Source organism: Suncus etruscus, chromosome 18 (genome assembly GCF_024139225.1).
Source record: "Suncus etruscus isolate mSunEtr1 chromosome 18, mSunEtr1.pri.cur, whole genome shotgun sequence".
Classification (NCBI taxonomy): Eukaryota; Metazoa; Chordata; class Mammalia; order Eulipotyphla; family Soricidae; genus Suncus; species Suncus etruscus.
Window position 1 is genome coordinate 55,199,670 of NC_064865.1, and position 20,457 is coordinate 55,220,126.

Sequence of the window (20,457 nt, forward strand, 5' to 3'; positions counted from 1 at the left end):
ATATGGTCCCCTGTGCCTGCCAGGAGCTATTTCTGAGCAGACAGCCAGGAGAAACCCCTGAGCACCGCTGGGTGTGGCCAAAAACCAAAAAAAAAAAAAAAAAAAAAAAGCTGCTGGCAGGCACGGGGGACCATATGGGACACCGGGATTTGAACCAACCACCTTAGGTTCTGGATCGGCTGCTTGCAAGGCAAACACTACTGTGCTATCTCTCCGGGCCCTGCAGTATTTATTTTAAGTGATTATTTTATTTGGGGATCCATACCCACTATTGCTTACTCTTGGTTCTGTGTTCAGGAATCACTCCTGGCTGATTTGGGGGACCATCTAGTGTGCCAGGGATCATACCCTTGTTGGTTGTGTGCAGGATAAATTTGATGCAGATGAATTTGAATCTCCCAGTCATTTGACATCTTTTGAATAATTAACCAAAACATATTACTCAATTAAAGGTGATTTTGTTTCATTCCTCACCACATGTGTAGTTGTTATTCTGATGTGCAGACACATTTTACTAAATTATTATTTTGTTATTACTCAAAACAATATTGAATCTCACTTAGTTCTGAATCTGAGACTTCTGCATGCAAAGCATACTTTCAGCCTATAGAAATGTATCTCTAGACCCACGTCTGCATATATTATTTTCCTATCTGCCTCTCCCTCCTCTTCTTACAACTTTTTGTTTGTTTGTTTTTTGGGTCACACCCAGCAGCACTCAGGTGTCACTCCTGGCTCTATGCTCAGAAATTGCTCCTGGCAGGCTCGGGAGACCATATGGGATGCCGGGATTCGAACAACCATCCTTCTTCATAAAAGGCAAACACCCTGCCTCCATGCTATCTCTCCAACCCACAACTTTCTGAGGTTTAGAATGGGCAGTCTTTCACCTACAAATACCAGCTCAATGACTTCTGTCTTCAATGAAAACTATCTTCTATAACCTAAAAGAAGTGTTTTTATGAGATGAATCAATTTAAACCAGTTGACATAAATGTATAATCCAAAGGAGAAAGGCAAAAATAGTTTAATAGTTTTATAAATGAATTTCTATCACATGTATTTTTTACATTCACCACCCCTTCTGCATTTCAGATGAAGATCTTTGACAAAAATCATGATGGGAGGTTGGATCTTAATGATATGGCGAGGTAAGCAGCAGTAAAATGATGTCCTAGATGAAAAACAAAACAAAATAAAGAACACCTTCCTAGAGATTTGAAATAGTGCTCTGAAAAATAATTGCTGTCTAGCTTGAAATCTTCACTACTAGATGGATCTTCTTATTTTATTTTATTTTGTTTGTTTTGGGCCATACCCAGCTGTGCTCATGGGTTACTCCTGTGGTCAGAAATCGCTCCTGGCTCAGGGGAACCATATGGTATCCTGGGATTTGAACCCAGGTCTGTCCTAGGTTGGCTACATGCAAGGCAAATGCCCTACTGCTGTGCTAGCTCTTCAGGCCCTAGATAGGTCTTTGTAAACAAACCAACAAATCATAGTGCTTTTGAAAAATTTGACATAAAGATAACTTTGTAATGATAAAAAACACCCTCCCATTCAATTCTACTCTCAAATATTGGACACTTATGATTCTACATAAGGACATGATCTCACACACACACACACACACACACACACACACACACACACACGTGCGCGCGCGCGCGCGCGCACACACACACACAAAAGGTGGGGGGAGCAAATGCTATACATTCCCTCTGGGATCTCTGGGAATGTTGAGCAATTTTTCAGCACAGAGTACAACTGAGTTGGGTTCCAGATGCATCAACCATGAAGAAGGATCTAGAAGTAGAGGAGGAGACTAACTGCAGATGTGACTTAGTAGCCACAAAAATGCATTCAGAAATTACTCCTGGGGCCAGAGATTGCACAGCGGTAGGGTGTTTGCCTTGTACACAGCAGCCAGTCCAGGATGGACAGTGGTTTAATCCACGGCATCCCATATGGTCCCCGAGTCTACTAGGATCAGTTTCTGAGCACAGAGCCAGGAGTAACCCTTGAGCACTGATGGGTGTGACCCCCCCTCAAAAGAAAGAAACAAAAAAGAAAAAAGAAAAAAAGAGAAAGAAGGAAGGAAAGAAAGAAGGAAGGGGGAGAAAGGGAGAGAAAGAATGAAAGAAAGAAGGAAAGAAAGAAAGATGAAAAAGAAGAAGAAACAAAAAGAAAAAGAAAGAAGAAACAAAGAAGAAAAAGAAAAAGAAAGAAAGAAAGAAAGAAAGAAAGAAAGAAAGAAAGGCGAAGGAGGAAGGAGGAAGGAAGGAAGCAGAGGGAGGGAAGGAAGGAAGGAAGGAAAGAGAAAGAAAGAAAGAAAGAAAGAAAGAAAGAAGAAAGAAGAAAGAAAGAAAGAAAGAAAGAAGAAAGAAGAAAGAAAGAAAGAAGAAAGAAAGAAAGAAAGAAGAAAGAAAGAAGAAAGAAAGAAAGAAGGAGGAGGAGGAAGGAGGAAGGAAGGAAGGAAGCAGAGGGAGGGAAGGAAGGAAGGAAGAAAAGAGAAAGAAAGAAAGAAAGAAAGAAAGAAAAGGAAAGGAAGGAAGGAAGGAAGGAAGGAAGGAAGGAAGAAGAGAGGAAGGAAGGAAGGAAGGAAGGAAAGAAGGGTGGGAGGGAGGGAGGGAGGGAGGAAGGAAAAAATCGCCTGACAGGCTCAAGGGACCATATGCGATACTGAATACTGACCCCGGGACAGTCACATGCAAGGCAAATGCCCTACTCACTGTTCTATCATTTTGGCCCCCAAAAAATGTTTTTGACATTTTATCCCTTGGGTTTTCCTATCATTTGCCCAAAGTCTTATCTCACACTTAAGCAAAGGCCAGCTCAGATTTTTAGTGGCGCCTCTGATCCTTTTTTATTTTTGTCCATAGGTCAAAGATTTTCCCACTTGATGAGCTAGATATCAGTCTTGCAAATGGGCTCTTCAAAGGAAATATCAAAAAATAAATCATGGGGCGAGGGGGTGGCAAGTGGCTCTGCGTGGGGGTAGCATTGCGGGGTGTGGAGCGGGATAGTTGGGGGCTGGGCCAGGGCCACGGAGGCTGTAAGGAGTGGCTCCAGGAAAGAAGAGTAAGACAGAAAAAAAAAAAAAAAAAAAAGAGGGGCCGGGCGGTGGCGCTAAAGGTAAGGTGCCTGCCTTACCTGCGCTAGCCTAGGACGGACTGCGGTTCGATCCCCCGGCGTCCCGTATGGTCCCCCAAGCCAGGAGCGACTTCTGAGCGCATAGCCAGGAGTAACCCCTGAGCGTCACCGGGTGTGGCCCAAAAACCAAAAAAAAAAAAAAAAAAAAAAAAAAAGGGCAGAAAAAGTTGGCAAAGACTGAGTGCCTCCAAATCAGAAGCTCAACAAGACTAGGAAATGCACATTATTGAGGATGAGTTAAAATGTCCCATACAGTATTTTTGAAGATCATCCTGTACTGCCATGCTCTCAGGTGTTGAGTAACTTTTACATATGGAGGCCTTTTTGGATCCCACACAAATGCCCTAGCAGCAGAAGCATGATCGAGATTGCTCCCTTGGGCATAGACTCTTTACCAGTTAATTTTGCATTTAGGGTGATTATAGAAAAACACCAATCAGAAGATCACCTGGAAAAAAAATCCACTAAAAAAAAGGGCCAGAGAGATATAGCATAGAGGAAGGGCATTTGTCTTGCATGCTGAAGGATGGTGGTTCAAATCCTGGCATTCCATATGGTCCCCCGAACCTGCCAGGAGCGATTTCTGAGCACAGAGCCAGAGTAACCCTTGAGCGCTGCCAGTGTGATACCCCCCCCCCCCCGCCCCAAAACAAAAAGTACCAACAATAACAACAAAAAGATCACCTGGAAATTGCCACCTGCCCCCAAAATTACCTGTAACCTTTAAATGTATACTATCTCCTGGATAAGAAGCTGGTCTGTGGGTATTGCCTTACCATGCCAGCATCAAGACTACCCAATAGATGACCTCAACAGCGCCTACCTCTAGGAGAAGAAAACATCGCAGAAATTGCTCCAGCAGTTGAACTAAGTGATGTTCACTGGACAGACCTCAGCCATCTGATTGAAAAGCTGGAACAACAGAAATTGAATTTGAAGAGGATGGTCCAAGGAGATAAGGAAGTCGTTCTCCAGTACTTCAAGGAACTTAGTGATGTATTGGAACAGAAAAAAAAAAAAAAAAAGAAAAAGAAAAAGCTGTTCCTAACTGCCCTTTGTGACATCAGCAAAAGAATCTGTCAGGAATATACACCCCAAATCGAAAGAATGAAAAAGTTATGAGAACAGCAGCTTTAATAAATCACCCAGGCAACATCTTTACAGGAAGAAATTCCCCTCGAGTTTCTTGAGAAAGTGAATGATGTTCGCCAGCGAGTCCAGATGCTTAAGTAGAAACCCCTGCCTTAAATCCTGCCTATCCAGATCCACCCATGAGCTATCCAGGCGTTGAAGGAAGATTGGAACAGACAGAAATTAAGCAAAGCAAGCAACTGCTCATTCCCAAAACGAAGATTTCTTCAAAGAGAATGCCATGTCCCCCAGTTGAGATGGATGACTGAGAAACTGAACTTTTGTTTTGTTTTTGGGCCACACCCGGTGGCGTTCAGGGGTTACTCCTAGCTATGTGCTCAGAAATAGATCCTGGCTTGGAGGACCATATGGGATGTCTGGGGATCGAACAGCAGTATGTCCTAGGTTAGCACATGCAAGGCATATGTCCTATCACTTGTGCCACTGCTCTGGCCCTCTTTTAAAGACTCTAAATATTGTTGTTATCACAATGATTTCAGTGAAACTGCTATCAATCCTCTTTTTTAACCAGCACAGAATAACCCCTCTAAATAAAATTACTTCACTGTATTTCTCTAAATTCTCTTTATCTGTTTTCCAAAGTGTATCTAACAGCCCGCATGATTTAAAGACTGTCATGTGTCACATTTTCTATTTACTGAAGGAATTAACATAGAAGACGGGCTTCTTTTTTGTTGAAATTTTAAGCCTGACTAGTTTAAATAGGTTTATTCTGTGCAGTCAAGACTAACTGTCCCTAAGTGGAGAAATAGGCATAGGGAGCATAGATAACTAGCAAACTAAACCTTATTATAATGGCAACAAATATAAATATGTAACTGTTAAGCTTTATGCATCCGGTTGGGTAAAACTGTGTCAAAGTTTTTCGGAAATGAGACATCTTATTTCAGCTTAAAAACAAAAACCTATGTATTAGTTGAGTGCTAATTGATGATTTCAATGAATTGGCTTGAGTTTGACTCACTATTGATGTGACATTTGAAGAAAGACATTGATGCCAGTGCTATAATCTGTGCTAAGCAGTAGTACATACTGGCATCAAGGATTTCAAGTCCTGTATCAATATTACCTTTTATCATTCTTCAGTTTATATATATTTTTATATATCCTTAATTCTGAAAGTGCTGATGCCTTTCTTTGCATTTGGCTTGAAGGTTTTGAGTGTCAGATTAAGGATGGTGGACTTTAAGATAACTAGACCTGAAAAGCGATGAGGGGCTTATTTATGTTAAATTTGTTTCTGATCTGATATTTATGATCCAGGTTAATGCATTCTAGAGAGATTTTAGAGTTCCTACCAATGTTTATTCTTAGCAATGTTTCTATTCCTAATAAAGATAATAAGACTTTTGGAAATAAAAAGAAAAAGTAAATCATGGCAATTTTATGAACATTTTGGAAGAATTTGGGCCTGTTCAGTCTGCAACAGTCATTAGTAGGCTTCTGGCAACGTGGACTTTGATTTCTGGGGATCCCTCAGAGCTGGAGGAGGGAAAGGGGACAGAGGTTTTACATGTTACTAAGTTCCCTATTCACAAGATCTAGTTAAAATTTTTTTTCGTTTTGCTTTCATTTTCAGAATCAACACTGCTTAGCATCTACTACCCTGTGGTTAATCCTCACAGCACTGAAAAAGTTATCCTAACTAATTTTGGAGGACCAGTTTTCTTGTTGCTATTTATGTCAAGGCAAACTTGACATAAACCTCCACTTAACTGATTTTAGGATGAATTTCTCCTTGTTATCTATCTTTACTCATCCCTCTGAAGTCCTTTTTTTTTTCTTTCAAGTTTCCATTTATTCTCGTAATTACATATTTCTATTTTTTAAAACTCTATCTTTTTTTTTTTTTTTTTGGTTTTTAGGCTACACCCATTTGACGCTCAGGGGTTATTCCTGGCTATGTGTTCAGAAATCGCCCCTGCCTTGGGGCGACCATATGGGACTCCGGGATCAAACCACGGTCCGTCCTATGCTAGCACTTGCAAGCTAGCAAGACACCTTACCTCTAGCGCCACCTTCCCGGCTCCTAAAACTCTATCTTATTTTTCAAACTAGTTTGGGAATTTCTGTCTCTTCTTCCTACCACAGCTATGAGTTTTCTTATAAGGATAAGTTGATAAATAATTACGTGTTTTTTTCTTTTCTTTCTCTCTCTCCCCCTTGCCCTGGTTAGGATTCTGGCTCTTCAGGAAAACTTCCTTCTCCAGTTTAAAATGGACGTAAGTAGTGACATTTCTCAAGGTAGGATCATTCATGTTTTTATGTCATTTTTATTTCTCAGGACTGTAGAGAGAAGGAAGAAAATAGAAAGGCTTCGATTTGTTTGATTTTAAGGTCTCGAGAGACTGACAAGTCCCCACTGGAAGCAAAGTGCTAAGGGATGTTTGCCACCAAGTTTATAAAAGATGCTTAGGACCATGAAAAAATTGTACCATGGAAGTTTCTGGTTGCTGGATTGACTTGCTGCTTTTTCCACTCACAGGCTTCTTCCACGGAAGAGAGGAAGAGGGACTTTGAGAAAATCTTTGCCCACTATGATGTCGTAAGTGTTCCTCTTTAGTGTACTGGCCATTTTTAGGTAGAAAATTTGTCTAGAATGTGGGACCATTCCACTCAGGGACCCCCAAATGTACAAGGAGAAACTGTGCTCTGTGTTACTCTATCAAAGTACTTTCAGCATGTGAGGATAACTTGGGACAACTAAGTAAAAATGAACACAGGTATGTATTTACTATTGAGAATGAAATAAATAAACAGTGGTTTTATTGTTACTGGTATCCAGTTTGAGAAAAAGTTTCTCTTTGTCTCCTGTAAAATAGAGTATGTTCTTTTTTTGTGGGGTGTCACACCCAGCAGCACTCAGTGTTATTCCTGGCTCCATGCTCAGAAATCACTCCTGGCAGGCTCAGGGGACCATATGGGATGCTGAATTTGAACCATTGTCCTTCTGCATGCAAGGCAAATGCCCTATCTCCATGCTATCTCTCAGCTCAAAATAGAGTATGTTCAAATGCAAAAGCAACCCATGAATAAATATTGCATCTAACCCCAAGAAGTAGAGACAAAGGTGTTTTTTTAATTTTTTTGTTTGTTTTGTTTTGTGTCACATCCAGTGGTGCTCAGGGATTTCTCCTGGCTCTGTGCTCATAAATTGCTCCTGGCTCAAGGGATCATATGGGATGCCAGGGAAAAAACCCGGGTTATTCCTGGGTTAGCTGCATGCAAGGCAAATGCCCTACCACTGTGCTATCACTCTGTCCCAGAGACAAAGTTTTTACTAGTCACAAACCACTACTTTTTTTAGAAGCACACAGGATAGCAAAGAGATGAAATTTTTGGAGGATAGGGTAATTGAAAAAGGAAAGCAAACAAGGAGGAAGTTGGGAGAAGGTCATCATATATTCTGAAACTGATCAGCCTAGGTATCTGAGCACAAAAGAGCATGTCAGATGTGTAAGTGCCTCTGTGACCAATGACTGAATTTGATTCATGTGATTCAAGTCATGTGACCTTGAACAGCTATTTAATCTCTTTGTACCTCTGAACAATGAAAGTTATGAGACTAATTATAACCCTATGCAGTTGTAGGAAAATTCAATAAATTCCTATTTTTTTTTGTTATTGTTGTTGGCTTTTGGACCACATCCGGTGGCACTCAGAGGTTACTCCTGGCTCTGCACTCAGAAATCACTCTTGGCAGGCTCGGGGTACCATATGGGATGCTGGGGATCAAGCCTGGGTTCAACCTGGGTTGGCTGGCATGTAAGGCAAATGCCCTCCTGCTGTGCTATTGCTCCGCCCAATAAATTTCTATTTGTAAAATACTTAAAAGAGATCTTGGTATGTAGCAATAGCTCTATTACTGTGTGCTAATTATACCAAGAGAATAGATTTTTTTCAAACACTATTTTCAAACATTACATTTTCAAGATCAAGAAACCATGAAGAGAATTAGATACATTTTCATAACTGGAAACTAGAGAAGAAATGGAATTATTTTGATATGTATTGTATTGTATCACTTTCTTTTGCAAACAGGAAGCAAATTCAGGAGTTGATGTAGAAACCACAAAATTCTCATCTGCACACTCCATCTTGTCTTGTGCAAGTTAAAAAAAAGTATTTTAATAATTACCAAATCACTGCTAAGTCATGAAGTAAAATCCCTCACAGGCTCAAGATGATGTGTGATCAACACTTGTCTGAATTGAGCCTGGCATGTGAAAGCTAGGTTGGCAGATGCCATGTAAAAGCTATTTGCAAAAGCCAAGAAACTCAAAACTACTATTTCCCATGTTGTCACATGGAGAGTCACTTTTTATTTCTGTGGAGCATTCACTTGTCAAACAGAGAACAGAAGTTGGAACCTGCCACTCTTGAACTTACAATCACAAAGGAATATTGATTTGCTGTATTGGCCTCCTTTCTTCTTCTTCTTCTCTTCTTCTTCAGCTTTTTGTCTTAAGAAAATGGCACTGGGCTCATTGGATCTTTTCTCTTTCAGAGCAAAACTGGTGCTCTTGAAGGCCCCGAAGTGGATGGGTTTGTCAAAGACATGATGGAGCTTGTTCAGGTGATTTCAGGAGATTTGGTAGATTATTCTCATCAGGCATTGGGCTGGCCATTTTGAATGAGTTTCTTTATCTTGGAATTGCAGGTCTAAAGGTTAAGGCAAAAGAGAAAAGTCTAAGGTTGTAGTAAATTTAACCCACCTTGAGCTACTATGAAATCCAGCAAACATTTCTTTCTCTCTTCAGTTCCTTTGCAACATTAATTTCATGTCATCCCAATAGATGCCTCTTTTTGTCATCATTAAAAGTCATTTATTTTACTAGGCTATTATATATCTTATTGCTTTAGTTTTTGTAGAAAGAAATTTTGGGGGGGGCATTGTTTTTGGACCACCTAGCATTGTTGAGTGCTTACTCCTGGCTTCTGTCCTCAGAACCTGGCTAGGTTTGGAGGAAACCATATGGGGTGTTGTGGATCAAACCCAGGTTTGTTGTGTGCAAATCAAGTGTTAAAGCCACTATCCTCTCTCTCCTAGACTTGGTTAGAATCATTTAAAAATGAATGTAATATAATAATTCTCATTTGGAATCTCATGAGACCAATGTGGAACTCACCTTTTGAGGGGATCTTCCAAGTGGTTCTCAAGGAGTTCCGGGGCTGCTCTTTATGATACTTGGCCTATAGGCTGGAGGGTTTAATACTAGGGATTGAGAAAGTGGTGCTGCCCAGACCCTCTGTACAGAGAAATTAGGGCCATCCCAGCATTAAGGACTCCAGGGTTCTCACTTAGGGATGCTGGTGAGAGCATGCATGTGAGGTTGGAATTTGAACCTGGGATAATCTATGTACTGCCTTTTATTTTTAATTAATTAGTTAATTAATTAATTTTTATTTTTCATTGAGATGCTGCTATAGTACCTCACCTAAGGTTACTACTTCTCTATCAACACACTGTTTGCTCAAGATTGCATTTGGATAATATCAAAGTTGTGGAGGGTTGACAATATCCTAAATATCTTTTGAGGAGGCTGGAGTGATGGAGCATATGAAAGGGCATTTTTCTGCACATGATGGACCTAGGTTCAATCCCCGATACCCTATATAAACCTGCAAGACATCCAGGGAAGTTTCTGGGTGCAGAACCTGCTGGGTCTGGCCTTAAAAAATAACAAAAGAAAGAAAGAAAGAAAGAAAGAAAAGAAAGAAGAAGAAAGAAGAAAGAAAGAAAGAAAGAAAGAAGAAAGAAGAAAGAAGAAAGAAAGAAAGAAAGAAAGAAAGAAAGAAAGAAAAGAAAGAAGAAAAGAAAGAAAGAAAGAAAGAAAGAAAGAAAAAGAAAGAAAGAAAGAAAGAAAGAAAGAAAGAAAGAAGAAAGAAAGAAAGAGAAAGAAAGAAAGAAAGAAAAAAAGTCTTTTGAGATTCGGGGCTGATTCTGATTGTACTGACTGACTGCAGGATCCATTAAGCTGCTATTTTCCAACTTCTCCTGTTCTACGAAAGTTTCTGCTGAATCTGGTCATCTCATAAGCTTAGGGATATTTTTAAGGGCTTTCAAGGACACAATAATTGTGTATATATGAACTAGATTGAACATTTTTGAGCGGCAGTTATTAACTAGCAGACTAGGAGGCAACTCAAAGGGTTGCAGTTCTTGCTTTGGTTGGGAGGTGGGTCTATCCATGCTGCCCGTGGGAAAGTATCTATCCTGTGATAGGTCTCTTTAAGAGGCTGTTTCATAAAGCAGGGTGATCCCAAAGTAAAAACATGGGGCAGGGAGGAGGGTAACACAGCATGGAACCATATTAACTCATCTGTTAATATCATTCTTGTTATCTTTAGCCCAGCATCAGTGGGGCAGACCTTGATAAGTTCCGGGAGATCCTTTTGCGTCACTGCGATGTGAACAAGGATGGAAAAATCCAGAAGTCTGAGCTAGCCTTGTGTCTTGGACTGAAAATCAACCCGTAATGCCCAGATTTTTTTCTCTGTGTATTTCTGAGCTCCTGTTAGTATAAATGTTAACTGTGCTTTGCCTGGGCACACTCTGGCCTTCTTTGTAAAGGTGTGGGGCAGTGCTGCCTCAGTGAATGGCCCCATCAGTGTCTCTGACATTTCACCCTGGACCCTGGGCTTTTCTCTCTGGCTCTTCAAAGACTCAGTTCACCTTCTGGATCTGCTCATCCTCTACTGGTCTCCAGAATGGCAGAGGGGGCTGCATCATTCTCCTGACTCTTTCCTTTATGTTGACTGTAGCTCTTCTGACATCCTTTGTCCATTGTGACATGGAAATAAACCTGCTATTGGAAACCAAGAAGTTCTTTCTAAATGTGTTTCTTTTTTAATACATGTTTTTTTATTGGATCACCATGAGATATGCAATTACAAAGTTGTGATGGTTGAGTTTCAAACAATGTTCCAACATCCATCCCTTCACCAGTGTCCCTGTCTCCTCATACAGGCCTGCCTCCATGGCAGACACTTTTCTTCTTTCCCTATCTTACTCTCTCTCCATTTTTTTCTTCTTCAGGTATGTGGTTTGCAATACTGTTTCTGAAAGAGTACCATGCTTTCTTTCCTTTTAGTACTAAATTCTTGTTTAGAATGACCATTTCCAACTATCATTGTCATAACGGTCCTTTTTTTGACCTAAATACAAGTCCTCCTCTTTATGACAAGCCTCTTGCCATGAACCCAACCTCCTGGCCCTTGTTTACATTGTCTTAGATATTATTATAATACTATTTTTTAAAATTTATATCCCACATGAGTGTGATCATTCTATTTGTCCCTCTCCATATGGCCCATTTTACTCAGTATGATACTGAAATGAATTAGGAAATAAACCGTAAGCAGAGGTCAAACTATTTGACATGTTAGGAGAGTTTGCTTCTATAATTTAGAGACATACTAGTCACACAGGATAGCTGCATCATGATTTGATTCCAATTTATCATTTTAGAAGAAAGAATTTCCAACTTTTTGAGGCTAGAGAGAGATATGAAAAAGTGAGGTGGGGGCAGTATGGAGAGAGGAGCTGGCCTTTGAGCTGCAATATTTTCGGGGGTTCAATTTTATCTCATCTTCCACTTTGCCTATCATTAAATATCTTCTCATAATCTTTTTCTCAACATAACATCAGTGCTTGCCTAATTGACTCATCGGAATCTAATTATGTAAAAACATTTCTGCAACTTATTTTCTGCTCATGAAAATGAAAACAATCTTTAGCAGGGCTGGGATAATCATCTTCACAGGAAAATCATTTCCAGGGAATTACAGTTTGCACCCTGAACTCCTCCTTTAATAACTGTCTCCATTAATCTGCTAGAGCAGGAAACGATAAACTCCTTTCTTCACACCCCAGATTAAGATTAATCTCTTCTCATCCCCCAAGGCATGTCTGCCCTCTAGTGTTCATTCTAGTGGTCATACAACTACGACTTAACTTTTTGTTTTTCTTTTTGTATATTTTTATTGTGACCAAAGTGCATTACAAATCTTTCACTGCAGCATTTATGGTACATAGTGACAATGAATGAGGGGCATTCCCACCACCAGTGCTGTCCTCCCTCCGCCCCTGTTCCCAGTATGCATCCCATATCTCCCTCTTCTACCCCACAGAATGCTAGTGCAACTGGTCTCCACTTTACAGCTTGTTGTAGATTGAGCATCTATTCCACCGTCATTGGAGATAAAAAGGATAAGAAAAAAGGGAGAAAAAAGTTTGGTGACAACTACCAAAAAAAAGAAAGAAGAGAGAGAGAAAAAAAGAAAAGAAAAATGGAAGAAAAAAGAAAAAATGGACCCGGCAAATAAAAATAAATCTCTAAATAATAACCACAAGCATGAAAAAGAAAGAGAAAAGTGGAAGAAAAAAGAGAAGGAAAATAAAGTAAAAAAACTAACAAATCAAAACGAAACAAGAAAAAGTATGGGTGCTAGAGTGGTAGGGTTTGGCGTTCCCCCCACTTTTTTTTTTCATAGGCACAGTAAGTATGAAGAAAGGGAATTCCCATGGCCTAAGAGATTCAGGGTTTCTCCATCCTTGAAGCATACCATCATGGGATCAACCCCTGGCTCCATATATACTCATTACCCCCATCCCAGAGGCTTTTATGTGATGCCAGGAAAGTTTCCTCTCGGTTGTGTGTGAGAAAATCAAGCCACTGTAGCATTTTCTTAACACCAACAAGCTGAATTTCAGCTCTTTAGCACAATATACTTGTGCGATTTCAGATCCTTTTGTTACAGGGAGTCAAATCTGGAGACCTGTTGCACACTCATATGGGGACACTCATATGTTACAAGAAATACTGGTTGGCTTTAGAGCTTTTCCACATCTGGGATGATAAATATATTGAAGTAGACACAATCCAATTAGTCCAGTGATCATTGTGAATGAAGTTGCAGCATGTCACCCAGAAAACAGAGGTCTTCCATGCCCCAGTTCTTTATTCACAGCAACTCTCAGGTTCCCATAACACCATCAGAAACCATTTTTTACAGTCAATGGTGTATCACTGAGTTGCTGAAAAAGAACAACTGCTTTATTGGACCCCGTAGTGCCAGGTATTGAAACCAGAACCTCTTCTCAGCAACCCAGGAGCTCCAGCTTTTGGGAATTATCTGCTTTCCCACAAGGCTGCTTTTCAAATGGACAGTGTGTGTTGGTGCACAGTGAGACCAGCTCACATGTTTGGGTTCTACCTGGGGAGAAGTTTGTCCCCCTAATAGCTTGTCTTTGACAGTTTCGAGAAACAGAGCAACTTGCCTTTGGAAGGAAAGCAGCTTCCAAGATTCAAGAACAAGGAGACCCTGTTCAGAGGGATTGGAAGAGAAGAAAGAATTTCTTCTTTCAGAACCAAGTTGCTGCCTGAAAATAGTAGCCTGAGGGGAAAGGAATTAAACTTTGTTTGGGCTTTGGGGCCACGCAAGGTGCTTCAGGCCTTACTCCTGGTGGGCTCAGGGGAACCATATGGGATGCTGGGGACTGAACCCAAGTCAGCCGAGTGCAAGGCCAGAGCCTTACCCATTATACTATTGCTCTGGACCCTCAAAATAATATTTCTTACTGTTAAATTGAGAGGCTTTGATATTGGTTAAAAGTTTTTCAGACTTTTGGTTGAAAGAAGAACAGTGAATTCTGCCCTTCCATGTGGGTATTCCCTCCCCCAACTTCCTATTTATCCCACCTGGATGGTCAGACCCACCCACACCTGGGAGGGGTCTGTGGTTTGGAGAAAAGAATCTAAGGCGTTGCCTGGGAGAAGGGGAGGCAGAAAAAGGAGCAAGGAATCATGGAGAGCAGCAGAGGAGGAGGCTTGGAAAAGGCTTAGCATAGAAGCCATGGCAGCTAGGACTGTGAAATAAAGCTGAATGACTCCTGAAACTAACTGACTGATTGTGAATCTCTCCACCATTATGCTGCAACCTTCAGACCTGTTGGCCAAGGGACTACAGGCGGCATGCCAAGAAAGGCTTCATCTCAACCTAGTATTTTATATTAATATAATACTTCATACCTTCAAACCTGGTGGTTTCTTTTTCTCCTGTTCCTCCTTCTCCTTTTTCTCCTTCTCCTCCTCCTCTCTCACTTCCTCCCCCTTCTCCTCCTCCCATGGTCAGGCTTATATAGGGTTTGATACCTTCAAATCCTACCAATGTTCAGCTACTACTCTTATACCATCTTGAGGTTGGCATCTTCATCCTAAATATTGATGCGACTCTCCTTCACCTCTCAACATATAATTATTTTTCTCCTAAACATTGAAAACAAAATTTCATTCCCCTGGTGCTTTGAGTATAGATGGCGGAAGAATTGGATGAGAAAAGGTTGGGTTTATGATGAGGGACAGGAAGTAGTTTGGGTGGTAGAATCCTTGCTTTGTACACACTTCACTATCTTTCTTATAAATTGGTTTTATTCTGAGTCAGCACTGATTACCAGGTGCCCGATTACAATAATCAGCTGGCAGACGTTAATATTGCTAATGATATTGCTTTCCAAGGGATAATCTCAGAGCCATTCTCAGTGGTTGTATCAGGATTCTAGCATGTGGATAACTGCAAATTAAGCTAGTGGCAGAAAAAGGCCATATTTGTTCCATCAAAAAGAACTTGTTGAAGAGGGCAGCATGCAATTAGATCAAGCACACTGTCACCAGGAGGCTGGCCAGCCCCGTTCACATGCTTTTGGGTTGCTGCTGACCTTTAACAGATGTAGACTCTCAACACAAAACCTTGGAGTCCAGAGTAAATATGTGAATAATGCAGCAATGTCTTCTTCCCTTCTCGAAGGTCATGATGGAGATTGCTTAAGAAATCCAAAGGGCAGCCCCATCTGGAATCTCAGGCATGTGCAACTTGGGTTCCTTCTAACTCAAACTATTCCCTTTCCCTCCATTGAGGGGCAAGGAGGTCATCAGTTGGGGTCACCCTGCTTGGGGTCTCAGTAGCCTTGTGTGCCTGCTGGACAGCTGATCTACAGACAAGGCCTGGAATGAGGGATGCCCAGTGTACACCAGCAGCAACTTGGGCTCAGCTGAGCACAACAGACATGGCACTTGCCTTTCCCCATAAAATTGAAAGTACCACCTGGGGGAGAAGATTGTCCTCCTAACAGCTTGTCTTTGACAGTTTTCCAGAAACAGCGACTTGCATTTGTAAGGAAAGCAGCTACCAAGATATAAGAACAAGTAGACCCTGCCTTCTGTCTGCCCCTAGGGCGTTTTTGTGTTGGTATAAAGGAATCCCCTGAGAGAATATCTTAATTCCTGTAAGTGGAGACAAGAATTTTATCTGGGCACATATTTCTGTGATAGAAATATTAGAGTTAAGATGCCAAAAGCTAAAACAGTTAACTTCTGGGTTCTTGGGGATAAAAAAAAAATAGCATAGAGGGCCCGGAGAGATAGCACAGCGGCGTTTGCCTTGCAAGCTGCCGATCCAGGACCAAAGGTGGTTGGTTCGAATCCCGGTGTCCCATATGGTCCCCTGTGCCTGCCAGGAGCTATTTCTGAGCAGACAGCCAGGAGTAACCCCTGAGCACCGCCGGGTGTGGCTCAAAAACCAAAAAAAAAAGAAAAGAAAAAAAAGCATAGCATAGCATGGTGAGAGAGAGACACACAGAGACAGAGACAGAGTGACAAAGACAGAGAGACAGAGAGATCTGCCATAGAGGCAGGAGGGAGGGCAGGGGGAATGATGGGAAGTAAACTAGGGACATTGGTGGTGGGAAATGTGCCCTAGTAGAGGATGTTGGATATTATATGACTAAAACTGAATCATGAACAATTTAGTAACATCTCATGGGGATTCAATTAAAAATTGTTTTTGTTTTTTAAACTCTTCCAGCTACAGCCAATTCTCTTCAGCTTCTTTCTCTTCAGGCCTGCAATTGCCAGTAGCCCAATGAAACTTTAAGTATCCCCACCCCTGTTGTCTGATTGGTTATGCCCGATATTAAAAAAGGATGCGAAACCCAATCTGATTTATCACACAGAGCAGCCAACCAGAGAATCCAGATAAAGACCAATTCCTCTGCCTCTTACACAGTTATACACAGATGGCAACTGCCTGCTTCACTTTCACTGGTGCACCTTGTTGATAGCGTTCACTATTTTATTTTCATAAATTTTCATCTTAATTCCTAATCACTAGGTAAGAAGGGAGAGAGATTAGGTTAGTGATTCCAAGGCATTCGTTTAGGAGTAGGAAAGCTGGATTTCTCCAGCAGGACTGTCTGATTCTGCTTACTAAATCAGAAATAACCATTGAAACACTATTTATATAGGTATTGTGGGTGTTCTGCCATTGTTCATTTAACTACCATTCTTAATTTATACCCTTTTCATAGAAAAGCTGAAATATGAATGGATATATTAAACATGTTTTATGTTTCACCCTGTTATTAAAAGCCTTAGTCATAAATTAACTTGACATTTACCTTCAGTGTCATTTAAAAAAAATGCATTAACAATCAGTTGTATTTGCACACAGAATGCCTCCTGGGTTCCCTTTGGTGTTAACTGAGATTATGTTTGACTTAAAAGAATCTCACTGGGACCAGAGAGATAGAGAACAGAGATTATTGAGGCCTTGTACAGGCCTTAACCCTGGGACCTCACTTAGTACCTCTAAGCACTGCCAAGGTGACCCCTGAACTCTGCCAGGGGGTGGCCCAAAACTTCCCTGGAAAGAAAAAAAATCGGTCAGCAAGATAGTACAGCAAGCAACATAATTGCCTTGCAAGCAGCCAATCTGGGCTTGATTGTCAGCAATGCATGTGGCCCCTTGAGCAGAATGATCTCTCAGAGCAGAGCCAGGAGTAAGCCCTGAGCACAGCCTGGTGACAAAAAGATCAATATTTTTTCTTTTCTTTTCTTTTTAATACAATGGCAGAAAATTTAGTAGGCTCTTGTTTTTAGCTGACCAGTCTGTTCAATTGGTGTGTTCTCATAGGGATGCCAGCCTCAAATAAATGAAGTTGTCCAGAATTTCAAATCACTATTACTGATGGTATGACTTTTAGGAGCATATACTCAGCCCACCAGGCTTCCTGGAAAAAGAAAGATACTGGAAGAGGAAGGGGAGTGTAATGGTGTCAAAAGATGTATTTCCACCCAAGGAAAGCAAGTATGGAGCAAGAGTCACTGCAGGAAATCTTGCAGACAAAGATGAGAGTGAAATATGTGTGGTTGAGTAGCAACCTGTCTTGGAGAGGGGAGAGGGGAGAGGCTGGTGACAAAAATTTAAAAGAAACCATGTGCAACTACTGTTAAATATATATTAATTTGAACTGATGGTTATGGAAACATCTAATATTTCTGGACAAGTATGTTCTTCCTCAGGAATCAGTTCTTCATCAGGAATCAGTTTAAAAACTTCAGTCTGTAGTTTGGGAGCTGCGCAGAGTTGGTGGCATTCTAGGGCACACAGGATTTATAGTAAAAATATCCTCTGAAGAAAGCAGAGTAAGACTGACCAAATCCCAGCCAACTCATGTGCAATTTTCTTCATATAGTTCCTGGGCACTGCTGCTATGACAATAATGAGGGGGTAGCATATCTTAATAGGAGAAACTCCAAAATTGGGAAATTGTCTGCAGGAATGAATGGACTATGATCTGTTGGACACGAAGCACTACTACAGATAAAAAAAAATACTGAGTATATTGTAAAATTCTTTTATAACAAACTTCTAAGTACTCCAATAAACTCTAACAAATTTTAGAATGCTAAAGAGCAACTAATGTGAATTTACTAAAATTATTTTTAATGGATGATTTGTTGCTTTGGGGCCACACCTGGCCACACTCAGGGGTTCTGGCTCTGCACTCTGAAACACTCCTTGCAGGCTTGGAGGAATCATATGGGATGCTAGGGAATCGAACCTAGATCGACCATCTACAAAGCAAACACCCTAGTGACTGTGCTGTTGCTAAATCTGATATTTTTACTGAGAAAAGAATCATTACTGAGATGCATAAATGTATATTCTTATGTGTATATGTTTATGAAAATATCCTACATGACAAAAATGTTAATAGGGGGGCCTGAGTGATAGCACAACAGTAGAGCGTTTGCTTTAAATGCAGCTGACCTGGGACTGACCTGGGTTCAATCTTTGGCATCTCATATGGTCCCCTGAGTCTGCCAGCAGTGATTTCTGAGCCAGAGCCTGTAGTAACCCCAGAGCGCTGCCAGATATGGCCCCCAAACAAAGAAAAAATGTAAATAGAAAAAAATAAGATGACAAGTGTCTTGCCCTACTGCCTAGACACATATTTTAAAAATAACAATAACGAATTATGTAAAAACAAAGTGGATATACTCTTATGGTTTACTGATGGTTTCTCCCACCACCCGTCACCACCACCTCACTGTGGAGCAGTCAGGCTCTCTGGCTTATGTGTGGTACTGAGGATAAAGCTCAGGCCCTCATTCTTGGCTCTTTCTAAGCCAGAGCCATCTTCAGGCCCTTTCCTGCTGGGGATTCCTGCAATGGACCAATCAAGATTGCCTCCTGACTTGCAAGGTTTGAGCTGGTGTTCCTACCATTATTGAACAAGTTTTGTAAGCGACTGAGCAATCTTCCATTCCCTTGTGGATGCTTTTTGATGAAAGCTAATATATTAGTACTTTAATAATATGCAGGTAAAACTCGCATGCTATTTGATACATTCATCTTATACCTAGGAATGGTCTTAGCAAACACTTCAGAAGAAAAACAAAGGTATGCTTACACAGACATTTGGTAGAGTGTTGATTGCAATAAGGAAATATTAAAAGCAGGCTTATAGTGCGAGTGCGACTATTTCACCAAATTATTTGTTTTATTCTAGTTTATTCTATTTTAATATTTCTATTATTCTAGTTTATTCTAGTTTAATAGTGGTTAGTATGAGCAAGTAAGGGTTAGCTTTCATTATCTGCTGTGAGAGGCTGAAGAGATGGCATAGCAGTAGGGTGTTTGCCTTGCACACATCTGACCCAGGATACACCTGGGTTCAATTCCTGGCATCTCATATGGTCCCCCACACCTGTCAAGATTGATTTCTGAGTACAGAGCCAGGGGTAACCCCTGAGCACCAAAAGGTGTGGTCCAAAACCAAAAGAACAAAAATAAAATAAATATCTTCTGTGAAATGTTGGTTCCTTTTGAATTTATGGAGCACTGGAATCACAGAGTTTGATTTCTTTTTTTGGTTTTTGGATCACACCCGGCAGAGCTCAGGGTTACTCCTGGCTCTATGGTCAGAAATTGCCCCTGGCAGGCACGGGGGACCATATGGGATGCCGGGATTCGAACCACTGTCCTTCTGCATGAAAGGCAAATGCCTTACCTTCATGCTATCTTTCCGGCCCACAGAGTTTGATTTCATCACTTGGGCAGTTGATCAATGAGGTCTTATTGAATGACACCAGACCTGAGAACTCTTCCATACCTTACGGTAGCCCTCCTGGCTGGTGATGAGAGCTCCGTGTGAACTGTACTTGGAGCATCTGAGTGACAGGACATGAGGAATAGGCTCTGCAGGGTTCTAAATCTGTTTTTGGCTCCGTTCATCTGGGGGCAATTAAAACTCACAGCCCGAGAAAAAACTTGAAGGTGGATAAAATGGAAGAGATAAGAACAGAATTTGTTCAGTACAGCATTTTTAATGCAGCATAAAACCATCAAGGAAACAGACTATGAGAAGGAAAACATAAATATTGAGATTTCAGCAAAATTTATAATAGTGCAACGTCACCTAGAACAGTGCCTAGTAATTTATAAGCCCTTAGTATCCGTGGAATAAATCATGAATCTATGATGCTTGATTTTAGAGGAAAGAACTCATAACTCCTCCAGCATCCTTAAGTTTCTGTAATACTTAAAGGTACAGATGACAAGTAAAACTGTAAGTTTCGGTGGCTGGAGCAATATCGCAGAAGTAGGAAATTGTGCCATGCATCTGGCTGAACCAGTACAGACTTGGGTTTGATCTGAGCACAGAGCCAGGAGTAACCTGAGTGCTGCCTGGTATGACCCAAAATAAACAAAAGCAAAAAAAAAAATTAAGATAAAAAATGTTTAATTAAAAAAAAAAAGTTTGGGGCCTGAACAATAGCACAGTAGATAATTTCAACCCCTGGCACA

At 40.9% G+C, this 20,457-nt stretch overlaps 1 protein-coding gene, 1 non-coding gene and 1 pseudogene across 2 annotated transcripts in view; all 3 read left to right on the top strand.

The window, feature by feature from the left end:
- SCGN (secretagogin, EF-hand calcium binding protein) overlaps positions 1 to 10,846 on the top strand; it is a 37,070-nt gene extending 26,224 nt beyond the window's left edge. The window contains exons 7-11 of the mRNA XM_049765045.1: positions 1,096 to 1,151; positions 6,482 to 6,527; positions 6,791 to 6,850; positions 8,813 to 8,881; positions 10,657 to 10,846. Of these exons, the coding sequence (XP_049621002.1) occupies positions 1,096 to 1,151; positions 6,482 to 6,527; positions 6,791 to 6,850; positions 8,813 to 8,881; positions 10,657 to 10,785 (360 nt within the window). The 3' untranslated portion in view covers positions 10,786 to 10,846. The remainder of the gene's footprint in view (positions 1 to 1,095; positions 1,152 to 6,481; positions 6,528 to 6,790; positions 6,851 to 8,812; positions 8,882 to 10,656) is intronic.
- LOC125996037 (tripartite motif-containing protein 59-like) lies at positions 3,370 to 4,960 on the top strand (annotated as a pseudogene).
- Positions 10,847 to 17,703: 6,857 nt separating the features above from the next.
- Positions 17,704 to 17,969, top strand: LOC125996845 (small Cajal body-specific RNA 13). Its single transcript, XR_007491510.1, has one exon. It is a non-coding gene; the product is annotated as a small Cajal body-specific RNA 13 (non-coding RNA).
- The last annotated feature ends 2,488 nt before the right edge of the window (positions 17,970 to 20,457 follow it).